The sequence below is a fragment of the Halichoeres trimaculatus genome, unplaced genomic scaffold (genome assembly GCF_033239565.1).
Source record: "Halichoeres trimaculatus isolate MK-OKI-2021-1 unplaced genomic scaffold, fHalTri1.1 fHalTri1_scaffold_20, whole genome shotgun sequence".
NCBI classification, from domain to species: Eukaryota; Metazoa; Chordata; class Actinopteri; order Labriformes; family Labridae; genus Halichoeres; species Halichoeres trimaculatus.
Genome location: NW_027437198.1, coordinates 14,980,073 through 14,999,094, shown reverse-complemented (window position 1 = coordinate 14,999,094; position 19,022 = coordinate 14,980,073). Strand labels below are relative to the sequence as shown.

Below are 19,022 nucleotides of genomic sequence, written 5' to 3'. Positions count from 1 at the left end.
CTCTCTCCCAAGAAGTCTCCCTTTAAACGGTAGCAGAGCAGTCAAGAGTTAAGAGCGGATTTTTCCCAAGAGTTGAAGTTGACTGAAACGCAGCAGGAAAACCTCTGTCAAGACTGGAATTATGCTGTAGTCGTCGGCTGTGTCCCAGAAGAAACACTCTGCAACCATGGAGCTCGAAGAGAAACCGAAATATGGTATTTATTTTTACCTCGGAACGACCACGTTTCACTCTATTTTGTGTGGGAAAGCTGCTTTACCCTCTCCAGTTATCGTACACGTAATAAACTTAGGTTGGATCTGCTTTGTGTGGTGCAAGACTGCAAGAGCGAAAACAATTGGGGCAGCTGTTGTAGTCTTCGGTCATTTTTTATTTCTCTGTAAGTTACCCGACGCTAGTGAACTGTTAACTATTTTACCACCGTGCACCGATACAAAGAATGAACTAGTTACTGTTGCAAAAATCAGGTCAGATTTGGGTACAATCATGGAACACACTGCCTAGTTTGTTAACAGCCTGCACCATGTCCCATGGTCCCATATAGGATCTTCTGCTTGTCCAGTTGCTGCCACATTCCTCAGATGGTATGGTATGGCAGGCAACAGGGGCTTAGCTGACGCCCAGCTATGTATAGAGCTTAAAAGAAAATGACAGAGGGTCTCTGTTTATCAACCAGATGTCTCCAGTGGCACTTAGTAATGAACTATTGCTTTGGTTGCAAGTCCAATGTCAACATGTTGTAATGAAGACAACATGCTTTTAGTTGTTTACACTGCAAATACCCTCCTTCCCAAATGTGTGATTGTGTTCTGTTGTTTGCTTGATGCTTGTTTGCTTTTCTTTTACAGATGTTTTTGAAGCAAGTTTACAACCAAAGATTTTCTTTTAGGTCATTATTTTATGCACACACATGTAAAAGACAATTTTTCTTAAAAACACACAACATGGTGTTTTAAGCCAAAATTTTTTGCTGTTGACACGAGGAAGTAATTGCCAACACACAGCACTTGTGTTATATAGTTTTAAAGAGTGCTTTCTTCATCTTCTATGCACACACCCTTTTCTTTTCCACTCAGCCTGCCACATGACAGCTAATTGCCTTCCATTACCAGCCCTTAACCAAAGTCAGTGCAATACATTTAGTGCCTGATTGTTAAGTGCTTGAGTTTAAGGATGCAACAGACTCCAACAGTTTGACTCAGGGTCAGCTGGCAAATATGGTGAATGCATTTGTTCGAGACCATCTAAAGAGGATGGTTGTGACTTGCAAATCTTAATGGATATGGAATTTTAGGGGGGAAATCCACTCCTCATAGAGCGGGAATGAAAATAGACATAGATTCTACAGTATTTCTCAAAATGCTCTCATAGATAACACATACGGTTTAAGCTGCAAGTGGCAATGAACAAGCCCCTCACACCAGTGCACACGTTGCCACCACAGGAAGAAAGATCATTTCTGTGGAACAGCCGCGACTGTGCGATTGCATCTGATGTAATCATCATGAGTGTGATGTGTATGATTTTGTTCATGTTCTAAACTATTTGTGAAAGTAGACACGATTTGAGCCTAAAGGCGGCACTTGTACTGTAACCAGTCAATGGTTATAATCAAATGAGTAACATGTGGAACAGATCAGATATTGCAGGTCAAATTTGGCGTTGTCTTTTCAGTTCTTTTCTTTATGTGTTAACTCTGGGACAGTTGTCATACATGACCATTTTAGACTTTCTCTTGGACCACCTTTGACCCTCCACCATTGCCGCACCCTTGAAGGCATGAAAAAAACATTGATAACTGCTCAATCTAATTGTCTTTAATGCACCGAGAAGGGATAAAGTTAATTGGATGAAAGCCAGAGGGGTTATTTCCCTCAAATGAATCACAAAAATCCGATATTCAACACAAACTTCTAGACTTCCTGTGGGATTTGGGACAAATTTAGACTTTTCTTGTGGGTCTTGGCATTCCACATATCTCTAGCAATTTAAATGCATGTAAAGTAGCTGAAGGGGCTGTGCTTTTAAAGAATTAGGGGGTTCTAGGAGACAGTTATTTCTGTGAAACTATAGATGTGAGAAATTTTATTCTGGGCCTGAATTCCGTAAAGAGTTTGTTGAGATTTGGGACATGTAAAAGTCTTCAAATATGGGATTACTTGTGTTGAAACAACAAGAACTTTGGTGGTTTGAGCAACTTTTGCAAATGCTTACTGTGACTCATACTTAAAGTTGAAAGTTCAAGATTTTTCACCGTCTTTAGCAATATACATCATGACTGCATCTGTCATATCATTCCACTGAATCCCATTTTTAGTCAGAATTGGTGGCTTGGCTTTCGAAGGGGTGTTCTTGGTTGTAGCCGTTTTGTTCATCTTGTAGTGAGATACATTTCTTCTACTCCTGCTGCTTGTCTCTGTTGTTGAAGATGTTAAATAAATTTTTTGTGCCTCCAGGTTTACTTCAGGAGCCCAAAAGGAACTGGCAGAGGAAGTTTAGGAGAAACCAAAAGTATGAATTAATAGGTCAAATTATTTTGTTACCCAGTCCAGTGCCCAATTCTGGGAACGCAATCTGAATACCCACTTATGATATCTTAAGACACAACTGATGCTCTTGGCTCTTTTAAGAAAAGGATCAAAGAACACCAACCTACATGCTGCAGTGGAAACATATTTAAAAGCACACTGTGGGAGCCACCCCAGTTTTGGTAGTTGGAGTAATTTCAGGCCTGGATATATCAGGAAACCTCAATGACAGGATTGGAAACACACTGTTAGCCATGCCCTCGGCCAGATTGGGTGTAATTATAAGCCATATTTAGAAAAGTTGGTTTGAAACCCGACACTGATCTTCTTCAACCTCTCTTTTATCTTCCTATACGTTGTTAAGCCTAGTTTAAGCTACATTTGCATGTTAGTGTCAAGGATCTCTGGTTTTTATGTTCTGTGTTGAGATCCAGCTTTCTTCATCTCTTCTGACAAAGAGTCTCCAGAGTATCTGCCACCTGTTTCTTTTTTAAACATGCTCCCTCATACCCTCAGAACCCAAACAGGATCATGTGACTCTGCTAGCCGTCTGCCAACTGGTGGAAGGACTGAAATACAAAGGCATGTTCAGAGCCGTGTAAAACTGATTGGTTATTAAGGTCAGGGAAAATTAGTTTCGGTAGAATGAAGAGATAGATGCTGGGAGGTTAGATGTTGGTCCTAGCTGTGTGTTTTTGACCTTGGCTGATCTGACTCTCCTTGTTCAGGAATTTCTTCAAAGGGAAAGCAGGCTGAGATCACACTGAAAGATCAGATTTAGGTCTTATCTGTGTCTAAGTTTCCTGTTTTTCCCTTAATAGCATGACATATATAGTCTCAATGTTGGTTTCACTTTCTGTCACCTGTGAGACAGTTACAGAAATAACTGCAACCTGTGAAACAAAACAGATCAAATGCCAAAAGTTATCTAAAGTAGAATCAGCATTGTTTTGAAATCAGCAAGGTCCCATCCCAACTAAACAGGTCCGTCGTTCAATTTCCTGCTATTGTGTGAAATTGTGTGAGTCGAAATAGGAACTTTTTCAGAAACGGTGTGTGTGCGGTTTAGCTTCCTAGTGCTTACCCTCTATTTGAGCACTCCACACCCCTTTACTGTAATGATAGATATGTGGGAAGTGGACAGGAAAGGCCACGGCCCTCACTCTTGGAGGTCCTAAAGTCAGTCTATGTTGTTTGGATATGAGAGCAATGCAGGATGTTTTATTCTTTCCTAAGAATTATGAATATAAATAGACCTAACAGGATACTAAATCATAGAGACTCAAGAATGTAACAACACATAACATGACATCTTGTGTCAACACTGCACCTTGTTGAGGAAGAATAAATAAAAGGAAGAAATCAAACTTTGTTTCAGTTTCACTTCTGTGAAAACAAAACCGGACTACATCAAAGCGCTGTACAAACATGACATTTAACCACCCCTTTGTGCTGAAACTGTATAAACTAATCCATTTACATTGTTCTTACTGTTAACACACAAAAAAACAACTTTTCCAGTGAGTTGTTACCTTTTTCTATTGATTGGTAAAACAATTCAACATTTAAAGATTACACTGAAAGCTCCTATACATACTTGTGTCCTTTGTCCTTTTCTAATGATTTTAGTGAAGGCCCCAGGCTGTGTTGTTACACAGAGCTGGTCTGCAGGAATTAGATTACATCCTTTTCTCCAGCTTTTTTCCAATTAAACCAGTTTTCAATGCCAGAAAAATACAGGAAAAACAATTTAGAGGATAAAAAAAGAAAAAGGATGGCGTACTTAACCTCGCTTAGCTCACTCTGTGGTCCTAAATGTCAATGTGTCTTTTTGCCAGAGCAAATAAAAGATTCAGGATTCAATGAAACCTAAACTTTAACTCTGGACATATTCAGAGTACCAGCTTTTTGAAAAAAGTCCCTTCACTGGAAAATTGGCCGTAAAATGAGAATAGGAGGAATGGAAAGTCTCAGTCATTCCAGATGAGTTTTCAGTTTCAGCCAGCATCTCTAAAAAACGTTTGTGGTATTCAGTTCTTCTGTAGACTCTTTGTTGAGGATCTGAAGCAGCCCTACTCAGCTGTTTGGAACGCCATCGGGTGTTGAGACACAGTGGTGCTAATTTTTTGACTCTATGAGAGCAAAAAGAGAAGGAAACATAAAAAGGAGGGAAGGAGATGAAAAGATGTTTTGAATTAAGGCTTACAGTGTAATACTGCCATGTTCCCACAAGATGGGAGAAAACACTCTCTGAGTCACTCTTTTTCTTTTTCCATTGCTCAGAAAATGAAATTCTTAAAAGCCTCAAGAGATTCTGTGTGTTTGGATGAATGACTAATGTGGTGTTATTGTTTCAAAATAACATAAAAATTCTTAACTTTTTGAGAATATTTTATTGAAAGACTAAAACATCTGAGTGGGAAAAAAAACCCAAAATAAAAAAATTAAAAAGGAAGTTTTGCTACTTCAGCATATTAATCTCTGTTTTCTCATGTACGAGAGCAAAAACGGGTGCTGAGCAACACAAAAAAGCTTGAGGCATGTTAACAAAGTTATTTTGTAAGCTTGTGCAAACTGTGAGCAGAGCAAGAACTAAAAGAATTATTCAACATGTCAGAATGAAGTGTTCTCCTACATTCTGCTCACTGCATGTGCAGGCCAGATTAGTCTGCACATCTGATTCTATTTAGACCTCTTTTACAGTCTGGAGGCAACATTGTAGGCGGTACTTTTCCTGTTTACTCCAAACACATGGATTTTTGGCAACATCCTCACATTTTGCCTTTAGTTTTAAACCTGTAACTCAACACCAGTCTGTTTTTGGTTGTTGTTTTAGACACAAAACGCATGGAAAACCAGACAAAGGGGGGCCAGGGGGGTCACTGGGGAGGGGGAGGAGACAGTGAGAGATGCACAGGTGGGGCACAGATTGGAGAGGCAGCAGTTTCAGGATAAACACAAGAGGGGAAGTCTGAGGTGAGGTGGAGCGCGGCTTTTCAGGGACAGGTCGGACTGGTTTCTCTCACCACAATACCTGTGCCTCCCCGCTCATGCTCATTTGTAGCTGAGAAAGGAGGACAGAGTGAATTAGATCCCAGGAAAAGAGCAAAGCGGGCTCATCAGAACATTTCAATTCTGCCTCAAGAGGAGTTAAAACATGCCTGAGGATGGGGAATATTTTGGAAAGCATGGTAACAGCTTCTTTTGCTTACGTTTTACATCGTTTGCACCTTTTGTTTATTCTGTGTCATTCTGAGAAATGTCAAAATACTGAAGCCTTACTGGTTTGTCTTAAAAACTTTGCTTATATTAATTTTTAAAAAGTACATTGGGCTCATTAAGTGTGGGAACTGTTTGAGTGAAACTGGAGCGTTAGTATCAGCATGTCAACACTGAGGGGGAAGAATGGGTGTGTGTGTGTGTTTGAGGAGAACTTGCTCGCTGCTTTGCTGATTTTGCAGGTGTGTGAGAGCAAGGCTGTGTGTGTCTATGAGTTCTTTTTAGAGCAGCCAAAGGTTTAACAGTCGTGTGTTAGATTCAAAACAACCTTCTTTAGTTTTATAAGTTTGTAACTTTCTTTGATCCATGAATTAAAAAAAACACGTGTTAGTCATGCTCGTGAAAGATAGCTGCATCTCAGACTGACAGGACAAACAGAAAGCGCCTATGATCTTTGAAACAGGAAGATGTGGCTTGCTTAAGAGCTTCTCTGGTTAATACTTCCTGCAGCATTATCATCTGAACATGCATAATTCATATGCAAATGTGCTTTAGAGGATATAATACTCCTCTGTCTGGATGCTCAATGTTTGGCACCAAAGCTGCATGACTGCATCCATGCTGTTGTTGCATGTAATACATGATAACACTGGTGTTTTGAAGTCAGTCAGTCTACTATGTCAAATTTGATCTTATTCACACGCAGCATCAGCAGTTCTATGATACAGTGTGATACTGGTCAAAAGATAGCTATAGAGGTTATGTTTCTTTACATTCAAATATGACTTAATGTTGAGCACGCCTTCCCTTTTCATCTCCCATCAGCTGCTGATCAAACTAAAGTAGTAATAATTACCATCTCAGTTTTTATGTCTCCAAAAGTGGAACACAGAAGAAAAATCAAAACAGAAATAAAGTTTTGTCTGATGTCAGGGGAAAGTGGACCAGGCATGTTGGAGATACAAAACTCAAGAACAGAGCAGAACAGCAGTTGTCTCATTAATGTGTGTGTTTTTCTGTTTTTCACTTTCTCCCCTGTCCTTAAGAGCACTGACAAGCTCAATGAAACATATCTTTGCTCCGCCTCCTGACTGTGGTGTGTTGACCTAAGAAAACCCACGGTGTGTGTTTGAGATTTTCATGTGCTGTATGGTGCAGACAGGTGTTTTTAAGTCACCTTAAAGGGAGTTTGGCAACATGAAGCTGTATCAGTTGATGAAGAGTAGTCTGTCCGTCTGCCCTTTTCCTTCTCTCTAAATCCAACACATTCTCACTGGATGTTTGTCTAGCATGGGTCTGGTTCTGCTCAAAGTTTCTGCCTGCATAAGGAAATTTTCCTTTCTTTTGTAACTCACTAAGATGAGAGAAGACTCCTTATCTTGTCTTGATGTTGGGTCCAGACCTGGTAAAGTTAGGTGTGATTTGGGGCTATATAAATAAAGATTTATGGACTGATATTAATAGACCTGATACACATTAAAAGTTAAATGAACTCCTTGGATTCACGTGCTAAGAAAAAATATGAAAGTCATGTCAATTTAATTCTACAAGAATCAATCAAAGTTAAGGATGTTTAAAGAAGAGATCTTGGCTAATCTGTTTGATTCTTTTCCTTTTCTCTTTGTTTCAACTGTGAAATTAAGCTTTTTCAATTCCAGCCCCCTCTATCTTGTAGGATACTTAATACTGGTTTGAAATACAACTACTTGTCCCTAATAAACACGATGTTGGCCTTGCTATGTGCTCCGTCTTTCACATGGATTTGCGGCTTCTGCTTAGTCACCAGGGAGGAATTTGTTGTGTTGCCAGGCGTGTCAGCCCGAGGGAAAAGTCATCTGATAGAAGAAAAGGAGGAAGGGGGGAGTAATGTGTGTCATAACCTTAAAAAAGCTTCTGTTTGAAAAGTGAGTGAGGCTTCAACAAGCTGCATTGTGTGCCGTCCACACTGTCAGTTGTCAAAACATTTGGATAACACCCCCCTGGCACCACATGCTCTCAAATATCCACACCGATCCATGCTTTCAGCTGTCAAACCACTGTTTAAGCCCTGATAGAGAGACTTCAGTTCAGTGGTGGCACAGACTTTTGAAGGGCAGGGCCGAAAAGGAAAAAAGGCACTTTATTAAGTCTGCCAAGCAGCAGGGCACTTTAGCATACATTTAGGCTCCAAAAGGGCACTTTAGTGCTAATTTTGCCATTCAAAAGTTTATGATGTTTTAACCAGCCAAAAGGGCAGTGTTTGGGCAATGTTTGGCTTTGTTCTTTTTGTTACAAGTTGGCCACAGGGCTGCATGGTGGCGCAACAGTTACCCCTGCAGCCTCACAGCAAGAAGGTCACCTGTTCGAATCCCAGCTTGATCGGTGTGTGGAGTTTGCATGTTGTCCCCAAATTGTCCGTAGGTGTGAGTGTGTGTGTGGAAGGTTGTCTGTCTCTGTGTCAGCCCTGTGATTGACTGGCGGGGTGTACTCCACCTCTCACCCAATGACAGCCGGGATAGGCTCCAGCCACCCGCGACCCTGCACAGGATAAGCAGCTCAGAAAATGAATGAATGAATGAATGATTGATATTCTACTTGCCATAGTAAAAAATACTCATGAGAAACACGATTTTAATGCATTTGAAAGAGTGTACGTGCATTATTATATTATTTTTATATTAGTGGTCGATTTGGTCTCAAAATATATTGTCAATAATATTGTTTATCGTCAATAATTGTGGGACAAAACATCATCCAGCAAAATTTGTTATTGGCCCAGGCCTAGAACAGAGTCATCTCCCTGATTTTCTTAGTTTATAAGTGTCCAGGGTGTACCCTGACTCTCACCCAATGACAGCTGGGATAGGCTCCAGCCACCCGTGACCCTGCACAGGATAGAAAATGAATGAATGAATGAAGTTGGCCACAAAGGGAGCAGTTAACTGGAATGTTTCTGTGGCAAAAAAAACCCTGTAATCCTGGTTTTTATTAGTTGACATTTGAGAAAATGATCAAAAACTTTGTAGGGAAACAGCAAGGAATGTTTTTTAAGAAAATTTGTTGAAGAACAGTTAGCAACAACTTACAGAAATGTAGTTTTTGCATAAAGTCGTTCGCCACCTTCCAAATATAATCCCTCTTAAGTTCCTGCTCACTGGGTGATGCATGCATGTCTCTTTTCTGTAGGTGAACCAAGGAAGTATGACCCAACCTTCAAGGGCCCGATCCACAACAGGTGAGTTGGAGATTTCAATCTGACTTTAACTGTGTCAAAGTTACGAGGAGGATCTTAAATTTCTCCTTCTTTATTCTAGGGGCTGCACGGACATTGTGTGCTGTATCCTCTTCATCATCGCCATTCTGGGTTATATTGCAGTTGGAATACTCGGTAAGTAAGCAACAGCGAAGTGTTTTGAAAGCCTACCTTAGAAAGAATCCAAACAAAACGGTTTTTGTGTTTCCAGCCTGGTCTCAGGGTGACCCCAGAAAGGTGATCTATCCCACAGACAGTCGAGGCCAGTTCTGCGGGCAGGCCGGCACTCCACTTGAGTAAGCTGCTTGTTGACAGTCTTCATGTAAACTGTGGATGCTGCGTCCTCTCTGAGATTGTACCATTTGATGCCCACTGTTATTCTTTTTAACTGTGCTATTACAGTAGTGAGACGTTACTCTTTTTCTGTCCGATCATTCAGGAAAAAGCGTCTGCTCTTCTACTTCAACATCATGAAGTGTGCCAGCCCCATGGTGCTGCTGGAGTTCCAATGTCCAACTACACAGGTGTGAGATTATTCCAGATTCTTCATCGTTCTTAGTGGAGATTAGAGCTTGTATTCTAGATTTGGAAACCTCTTTGGCCTCACTTTGCCTCCTATAAATGTTTTATCTCCTCAAGATGTGCGTGGAGAAATGTCCTGAAAAGTTCATGACTTTACTCAAAGCCCATACGAACAAAAACGACTTTGAGTACTACAAGCAATTCTGCAAGGAAGGTGTGACGAGTTCGATGGTGAGTATGGGACAGATAATTGTCCAGGTAAGTTTGTCATTTCTTTTTCCACATATTTTAATAAACCATATTTGGATATTCTGTTTGTTAGAATATTCCAGAAATCCTCAAATTAGGCCTCTGTCCTGCCATGCTGACCCCAAGCAAGCCATGTAAGTTGGATCCGCATTCATCGAAACAAGATTTGTTGTTTCATATATGTCATTAGATTGTGTGTGCAAGTTATTCTGAAATCTATGTTGTTTCTTCTCTTTCCTTTAGTCACTCGAAGGTGTTTCCCAGCACTGGGACAAAAAGGAGGCACGATAACTGTGGGAAACGTCTCTCACTTTGACGATGGAAGCGGAAAAATTCGAGACGCTAAGGACCTTGTGGACGGAGTCAAGTGAGTACATTTCTAGAGTTGTCACACCAAAGAATGGGTCCATTGTGACACAATTTTTAAACATCTCTAGCCCAACCTGCTGCACTAGGTGAAAAATTCATGACCTCTAAAAAATTCCCCACAGGAATGCCACTGTGGTCATCGAAGCCCGCCAGGTGGTCATGAAGATTTTTGAGGATTACACTCAGTCCTGGTACTGGATTCTGCTGTAAGTCACAACCTGCAAGTTTTTCACTTCAACAGGAAATTGAGCTGCTCGGTCACTCTTTGTGTTTCCTTTCATGTCTCTGCAGAGGGCTGGTTATTGCTATGATCACCAGCCTGCTTTTCATCATCCTGCTGCGGTTCTTGGCAGGGATCATGGTCTGGATCATGATTGTCTTGGTGATAGCAGTGATAGGATATGGTAAGTTGCTAAAGGCGGGTACACACTACAGGATAATCCGGCTGATTTTTGTCTTAAAATACGATCAAAGCCAGCAAAGGCCCGATTGTCTGATGACATCATGTGTGATTTTCCTGTAGTGTGGGGTGTGTTAAGAGTGATTTCTTCTGGTCGTGGCCGCTCCTCAGATTAAGAGATCGTAGATAATGAACATGTTTAATAGTTGGGATTGAAAATCCTGTAGTGTGTGGGGCCCTCCGAGAGGAGCCAAGCAGGTACAGTGTGTAATGTCACGCATACTGGGGCAAAGCCAATCAAGACACGAGCTGACTCAGCTGACTGACCAAAGAGGAAGAAAGAAATCTATCTGTGATACTTACAACGACTTTACTCATCTCCAACTCGCATTGTTATTCAGACAGCCCACATACCTGCCGTCTTCACAACCTTTTCCATAATCTCTTCTCTTTTGTGTGTTTTTTTTTTTTAAACCCTAGAGTCCGAAAACAAACATCTTTGCTTTTTCCTGTACGTTCATCTTGTTTGATTACACCGAAGTCACGTTTTACTACGCAAGATTTGGAATATTGAGCGTGAAGAATCAGTTGGTGTGTGGTGTCCTCGAGATGTACACCACACACCGTGAGATCAGGAGAGAGATATCTTGTGCTATCGGTCTTTTGTTATCAAGTGTGTGGTCTGTAAATGTGTAAGGTTTTGGTGAATCCTATAATGTGTACCAGCCTTAAAGTGTGCAAGCAAATCCACGAAAGTGTTGGTGTCCAATTTTTAGTTAAAAATGTTGTATTAGAATGTTAATATGAGCCACATTTAACTGATTAGTCCAGAAAAATATCTTATTTCAAGATATTAAGACAAAAACACCTGAAAGGACTTACAAAGTAGAAAAGATTCTATTGAATGGGTAGGAAAACTTTACTTGACTAGTTTCTTCTATTAAAGGTCCTATATTCTGCTCCTTTTCTGCAGTTTAATATGGATCATTGATGTCTTCATGAAATGGTAGTTACATGTTTTGGTCCAAAAAGCCAATAAATCAAGCACAGCAGCATTGTTTCCAGGCTCTCATAGCCCCTCTGTTCAGAACGCTCTGATTTAGTGGGCGTGACCTTCATATATAAATGAACCACCGCTGACACCGCCCCGCTCTTCTGCGTCACTGAGAACGGCGCCACGAGCTCCGAGTGCACAATGTTTAGAAAACAGCGAAGCTCGTTGACCGTAACATTGCAGGCTAAAACAACAGACTAACTGAAGCTAAAGTTAGCATCCTGAAGCTAACACAGAGACAGGGGGGACACTGGGAACAGCTCTTACATCTGCTCCACAGCACACAGCATTTAAAATACTCACATTTCCAGGGTCCGAGATTTGTTGGCGGATGTTTGGTAATGCGCCTGGATTCAGGACCAGTCTATTCGCGCACACACATGCACAGTTCTACTGAGTGTAGCTGGCACATTTCCATGATAAATGAACTCCAGCCACTTAGTCTTGTCTTCTTCTGAGATGGGAAGCTTGTGCATGAAACTAAGTGGCCGTTTACAGCCAAAAACAGAGCAGTGATGGCCCTTCAACTTCAGCATTCTACTGGAGAATGCAGAAGTTGAAGCAGAGTGGGTGGGGAGGGGGTTAGGGGGTATCTGCTCCGGTGGACCAATCAGGTCAGACTTACTCCTGATTGGTCAAAAAAAGGGAATCGCTGACGTCGGCAAATCCTCAAAATCCTCAAAATCCAAACAGCTCGTTTTAGATCAGGATTTTACATTCACAAGCTCTACCAAGTGCAGTTTTTGTCATTAATTACACATTTTGTGGGCTGGGAGGAAAGCCAAAGACCCACAAATTTTACTAAAAGACTACTGTGATTTTTGCGTATTATTGGACCTTTAAATCATTGTTTTTTTATATAACTCCTCTGACCATTTTATGCTTGAAGTCTAATTCAGGCTTTATTTTTGTCTTACAATCTCAAAACAAGACATTTTTCTGGACATCAGGTAAGTTAGGCTCATGTTAAGTCAACTTCAAACATGTGGTTCCTCTATGTTGTGTTCAGGTATCTTCCACTGCTACATGGAATACGCAGCCCTTAAAGGAGAGCCTGGTGCTGATGTGACTCTCCAGGAGCTGGGCTGGCAGACAGACTTCACAGTGTACCTGCAGATCAGACAGACGTGGCTCGCCTTCAGTAAGCACACACCTCACCGTCCACACGTTTATAGATTCTGACATGTTGCTCCACAACTGAGACGCTGAAATGACATCTCTGTCTGCTGCTCTTCTTCTGCAGTGATTATCCTGGCCATTTTAGAGGTGATCATCATCCTGCTGCTCATTTTCCTCAGGAAGAGGATCCTTATTGCCATCGCTCTCATCAAAGAAGCCAGCAGGTCAGACGTCCATTAGAGCCGCAGGCGCGACAGATACTAAAACAGATCTATAAAAGTCACAATGTCTTAATGTTGAAAATGCTTCCATAGTGACAACTGAGTAAAGTGTCTGACTTATTGTGCTTGCAAAGATTAATTAAATTAAATTATAACTCCACTTTGATGTGTTTACAGAGCCATTGGGCATGTCATGTCCTCTCTCTTCTACCCGCTGTTCACGTTCGTCTTGCTCGCCATGGTCATCGCCTACTGGGCAGTTACTGCTGTGTATCCTTTCCACATCTGCTTGTTGGTTATTACTTTATGTAGCACTGAAAGAGTCAAGATATTAATCAGCAGCTCATAAAATGGAGAGTGTAATGTCCTGTTTCCTGTTGATTTTTAATGCCCTTATAAATCAAACATTTGGTGCCGCAAAGCACATTAGCAACAAAAACCATAATGCTCATCTCCATTATTTGTGTTGTTTCAGAATTTTCAGACCATAGCCCTATCATTGTATATTTGGAGTAAAGTTTGTTGTTGTCTGCTGATGTCTTGAAAGTATGTATGCTTGACATTTGACAAGAGCACAGTTGTTTTCCCAGATGGTTCATCCCTTAATCTCCCAGGGCAATATGGTCTTGTGGTTTAACAATGCTCAGGCTGTAGCACAAATCCGTCAGCTTCGATCACTTTTACCCCCTCTGAACTGGACACTGATCTCCAGAGATGAGAACAGCTCATGTGAATAAAAGTGGGGTGCAGAATGATTCTAGTCTTCATGATTGTCGTCCTTGACAGCACTGATCAGCTTCTTGTCTACCTCAAATGAACCAATCTACAAAGTTTTCAACGAGACAGATTGTGAGCACTCCAGAAAAACCTGTGAACCAGCTGTAAGTTTTCACACTGGGATTGTAATTGATGTTTGAACTTCCAGGCGAAAAGTATTTGTGCACTGACGATTCTCATGAGATTTCACATTGCTGCTTTTATTGACCTTACCCTCTTCAATATTGGGGTGTAACTTGAGTTGATATCTATAATGGGAAACCCTTTCGCGTGTTTTCTTGTCTTCATAACATGTATCTGTTTGCAGAACTTCACAACCTCTCCAATGAAATACGACTGTCCTGACTCCGAATGCCTTTTTGCCTTCTACGGTGGAGAAACAGTTTACCATAAGTACCTGATCGGCCTGCAGTTCTACAACGTCTTCCTCTTCTTGTGGTGCGCCAACTTTGTCATCGCTCTGGGACAGATGACTCTGGCTGGGGCCTTTGCCTCGTACTACTGGGCCTTCGTAAAGCCTGATGATATGCCTGCCATGCCAGTGTTTTCTGCCTTAGGAAGATCTCTCAGGTGTGTATGGAAGTCATGTCAGCTCATAACTTTGTATTGATGTTCTTCTGTCTTTTATCCATATGAGCTCTTTAAGCTAACAAAAATAACACAACCTGCTGTTTTGTTCTTTATTTAAAAAGTCACTTATTGTGTTTTTAGGTATCACACAGGAACTCTGGCGTTTGGCTCCCTTATCCTCTCCATTGTTCAGCTCATCAGGGTTTTGCTTGAATATCTGGACCACAAGCTGAAAGGTAAAGATTAAATAAGAGAAGTTGTTGTAAGTTGATTCTTAAGTTAGCAACAATAACATGTTATAACATCTTATCCACTGCAGGAGCTCAAAACAAGTGTGCCAAATTCATGTTCTGCTGTTTGAAGTGCTGCTTCTGGTGTTTGGAAAAGTTTATCAAGTTCCTGAACAGAAATGCCTTCATCATGGTGAGCAGTTTGTTTTCTGTATTCTTCTGTTCTCATCTAAATTAAAAGAAATAGTTATTTTTTTCTTTGAAATGATCAAGTATGTTAATGTAATAAGTATATCTGGCCTCTAGGTGGCAATATATGGCAAAAACTTTTGCACCTCTGCCAGAGATGCCTTCTTCCTCCTCATGAGGAACATGATCAGGTGAGTTTACATGGTGAGATGACAAAAATGACTCTGCCAGCCATGACATACACTTTGTAGTTCAGAGATTATTTTCTGCATTTTACTCTTTACTCTCTCTATATGTTTCCCCCTTATCCACCATCCTATCCTTTGCTTTTTTAAATAGCCAGACACAACATTAAAAAGCATAACTTGAAAAAACACTTGTCTTTATTTCCAGGGTTGCTGTCTTGGACAAAGTGACAGATTTCCTCTTGTTTTTGGGCAAACTGCTCATTGTTGGACTTGTAGGTTAGTCACCCTTATCTATCCTGCTGTTGGTTCCTTTATTATGATTTGCATAAATAGCCAGCTGGCAGGACTGCACATGTTGAAACCATAGACTGTATATAGAGTGGACAGTGTGGCTCCGCCATTTATCATTGTACCGTTTTGAAGCCAAAATACCCCCGTCTCAGGCGCCACCATTGTAGCCAGTTTGTAGTAGAGACGAGGGATTCTGGGAGAATCTGAGTGGAGCTAAGTGACAAAAATAATAATATTTTTTTTCTTTCGAGAGTCTTATCACTTCTTCACTCTGCCTCCCGACATATTTTACAATCCCCGAAAAAAATACATGAGAACGGCAGCTGTCAATCATCGTTAAACGTTACGTAAAGCCTTGTTTTAACCTTGTATAACTAATGAAAACTAAACTTTTCAGAGAAAAGAGGACTTGAATACAAGACAGCCAAATGATATCTTCAAATCACCACAACAATCGGATGTGAGAAACATTTCTACGAGGAGTATTAATTTTTTAAAGTTTGACCACAGCCCATCTGGAATGGCTGGAAAGCCAGATTTTATAACCTATACTGCAGCCAGCCACCAGGGGGAGCAGTTTCTGTGGAGACCTGGATGTCCATTTTTTTACAGTCTGTGGTTGAAACATCAATAGACCTCTGTACAGTGTGTGTAGTGTGTTGTAAATGCACTGCATGTCTGATGTTTAACTACTTCAACAAGCAGCTGCCACCTGTGTGTGAACTCTACACTTTTTCCTCCACAGGAGTCTTTGCCTTCTTCTTCTTCTCTGGCAGAGTGAAGGCCTTTGAGGACACGGCTCCCCATCTGAACTACTACTGGGTGCCAATCCTCGTGAGTTTCTCTCTGTGATCCGTCAAAGATGTGTTTTGTGTAGTGAATGTGAATGTAATGTCTGATTTTCTCCTCCGCAGACCGTCATAGTGGGCTCATACCTCATTGCCAATGGATTCTTCAGTGTGTACGCCATGTGTGTGGACACACTCTTCCTCTGTTTCTGTAAGTTGCACCGTATTGCCGTTATATTGCTAAAAGTTAGTCTGTTTTTTGTCCATTTGACTTGAGAGTAGATGAACAGAGTGCTGCTCTGAAGGAAAAGCTCCAGGAATTGAAAGCTTAATCAAAGTTTGCCTTTCTTCCTCAAACCTTTCACTGCTTTGGTGTTGGGCTGTCACTAATTCTAAATTGCATGAGTACTGGTGAGCAAATCTTTGGAAAGTATCACTGTCGTGTCACATAACAGAACGTTAATCTGGGAAAATCTGCTCGGTGATGAACTGATATCTTTCAAATGCCTGTGGGTGCTTTTTGCTTGCTTGCTTTTTGACAATCTTTCTCTTTGTCTCTCCCTCCCTTTTTCTTACCTCTCACAATTCACCACCCCTCCATCCTCTCCCTACTGCTGTGCTAACACCTTTTCCATAAACTTGATTTTCTTACCAACCTCCTTTTCTATCCATTAATACTTACAAATACACACACACACTCAATAAGGTGAAGACCTGGAGCGCAACGATGGTTCAGCTGAAAGACCTTATTACATGTCGTCCACTCTTCACGAGATTCTGTGGAAGAAAGAAGCTGAAGAGCCCTCTTCCCCTTCTGCTAAGCAACAGGACAATGAAGACATTTAGCTGATGGCACTGTTTTCAGTATCATCACTTTATCGTTGGAGACTTGAGTGCCTTGTACTTTTTCTTTGTGGAAATTGCTGGGATGGCGTTTTATTTGCTTGTGTACGGGTGATTCACATTTCCTGACATCTTATCAGTAACAACAGAGAAACCTTGGAAGCTTTTGGATTTTATTTTCTAAATCCATCATTTTCTTGACATAACAAACAGTAGTTGTACCATTAACCATAACCAAACAGGCAAGTATTTCAAGCTTAAAATTTCTCCTCATGAAGAAACTGTGCGCTTTCCTAAGTGTGCAGTTTTGATCTTTGTTGGTTGCTTCTTAAAAATGACTCATTCAGAGAAATCTAGTGTCATAACAATTCAGACTTCAATACTGCAGTTCTTTTCAGGGACCCCTGAGTAGATGTTGTGTATTCTGGCTTTAAATCAGAGTGAGATAATATATTAAATAAAAGTAAAAGACAAATATTAATGAAATGAAAAAAAAAAAAAAACAAGACTGCATGAAGTATAAAGAATTCATTTAGATAAAATTTACATGTGATAAAAATGTGATTTTGCACTGAAAAAATGCTTTCAAATATTTTGTGATGAACACAATATTCAGTTGAAAAACCCACAAAATACAACAAAATTGTTGTAAATAACCTTGTTTAATATACAAATAAGTAAAACAACAGCTAGACTGAAATAGAGCTTAATATCATTAACATATTTGGAAATTTCAAACTGGAGGCTGTCCCTAAATAACCCACTTGATTTGTCTCCTCTGGCTGTTAGGAGAGGCTTTTGAAGTTACCAGTAGATGGCGTAATTGGTTTAGGCTTTATTTTGTATTTATTTTGCTCATAGAAGCATTTTTCCTGGATTTGTAACATGAAACTAGCTCTGAGCATAAAACAAAACTGGGCCGTGGATTTTTCCATCGTCCGAAAGACTGATAATTAACCAGTTAGGATTCAGGCTTTAAGTGTGGCGTATTATAGGTTGTAAAAATGCTTATTAAGTATAAATAAGAAGAGAAGAAGGTCGCAACAAATAACAAAAACAACAAAGAAATCAAATTTAAAACCTAGACCCAGTGTTTTTTAGCTGTCATATTGCCTTAATGTTCTATCAAAATTCTATCCTTATTTTTTACAACTGGGTTCTTCTGTTTTGTAAAATTGTCAGACAGAATTTCAGTTTTAATGACTTTTCATCATATTTAATTAAGCATAATCCAACAAACTTACTTGAAATGTGTAGTTTTTAGTTCTTAATGTCCTTGAAAGAATGTTCACTAAGTGTCTTCAAACTGTTTATGATGTTTCGAAAATTAGTTTACATTCTTTACGCTGCCAGTTATCAATAGAAACCTCAAGCCGTTCAATTTGCCTCTTAAATGTGATCAAGTTTGTAAGTTACCTCTGATGCACTTTGTTCTGTATTTACATACTTTCAAATGTATGTTTATGGCGGTGTAGTTGTTTGAAAGAACCCTTTTTAATAAGAACTGCTGTGTAAGACAAAGATTGAACCCTTACTGTGGGTGCTTGTTTTTTTGTATAGTTCTGTACATGTGTTAGTCACTTTTTTCTGCATAAAATTTTGTAATTTATATTTCGCTACTATTTACGTTAGTGGCAAAGCCTGTCTAATTGAAGAGGTTAGATCAAAACTGGACTTGTTGAGAAAAAACGAAAACTATAATCAGTTAAACGTCATTTATTAAATCTCTTTCCAGTGGAGGATCTTGAGAGGAACGATGGCAGTGCTGAGAGGCCGTACCTGATGCCTGAAAGCCTACGCAAAGTCCTGAACAAGAAGAACAAGACACCACCAGCTGAGTGACCCCAGCCCTCTCCAGACCTGCCTTCATAAGGCGAGTCAGTGTCAGGGTTGTGATGGACTGTGGTTTATAGGACTGATGCATTGGTCACCTTGAGCCTGTTTGTGACAATCAGCGAAATCCTCCGTTGTTGCTTGTAAACAAGACACTTTGTTTTACCAGTTTGTCTGCTGTTCAGTTTTTGGTTTGAAAACCTATAAATGAACAATTTTTAGGCTTCACAGTTTTATTATGGTGTACATTATTTTTTTTTTTACAAAAGATGCAGCCAAAATTGTTTTTTTTTCTTAATAATGAAGTGTTACATGGAAGTGAGCTGGACCTTGATCCAGTGCAATTTTACGTGTTGTGCTTTTATCCCCGTCATAATGTCATTTTAGATGTGTAACCTTATG

General features: G+C 40.3%; 1 protein-coding gene across 4 annotated transcripts; it reads left to right on the top strand.

Annotated features, from left to right (window-relative positions):
* The first annotated feature begins 14 nt into the window (after positions 1 to 14).
* Positions 15 to 18,881, top strand: LOC141809838 (choline transporter-like protein 2). Of its 4 annotated transcripts, none has more exons than XM_074697045.1 (22): positions 15 to 194; positions 8,911 to 8,959; positions 9,039 to 9,112; positions 9,189 to 9,273; positions 9,417 to 9,501; positions 9,617 to 9,730; positions 9,822 to 9,882; positions 9,992 to 10,115; positions 10,240 to 10,323; positions 10,409 to 10,521; positions 12,581 to 12,712; positions 12,815 to 12,914; positions 13,089 to 13,181; positions 13,708 to 13,792; positions 13,996 to 14,258; positions 14,400 to 14,494; positions 14,578 to 14,681; positions 14,795 to 14,868; positions 15,071 to 15,141; positions 15,902 to 15,990; positions 16,071 to 16,155; positions 18,523 to 18,881. In XM_074697045.1, exons 1-22 carry the CDS (start codon positions 167 to 169, stop codon positions 18,627 to 18,629), a joined length of 2,115 nt encoding a protein of 704 aa, XP_074553146.1. In that variant the 5' UTR covers positions 15 to 166; the 3' UTR covers positions 18,630 to 18,881. The 4 variants fall into 4 exon arrangements, with proteins under 4 accessions (XP_074553146.1, XP_074553144.1, XP_074553145.1 ...); XM_074697043.1 differs by lacking the exon at positions 18,523 to 18,881 and adding an exon at positions 16,651 to 18,511; XM_074697044.1 differs by lacking the exon at positions 15 to 194 and adding an exon at positions 5,482 to 5,717.
* Positions 18,882 to 19,022: the final 141 nt, after the last annotated feature.

Excerpts from the sequence above, each read along its gene's own strand:
- LOC141809838 (XM_074697042.1), top strand. The coding sequence starts at position 5,684 with ATGCCTGAGGATGGGGAATATTTTGGAAAGCATG. Across the intron at positions 14,869-15,070 it reads CTCATGAGGAACATGATCAG|GGTTGCTGTCTTGGACAAAG; the intron begins GTGAGTTTACAT and ends CTTTATTTCCAG. Across the intron at positions 15,991-16,070 it reads ACTACTGGGTGCCAATCCTC|ACCGTCATAGTGGGCTCATA; the intron begins GTGAGTTTCTCT and ends TCTCCTCCGCAG.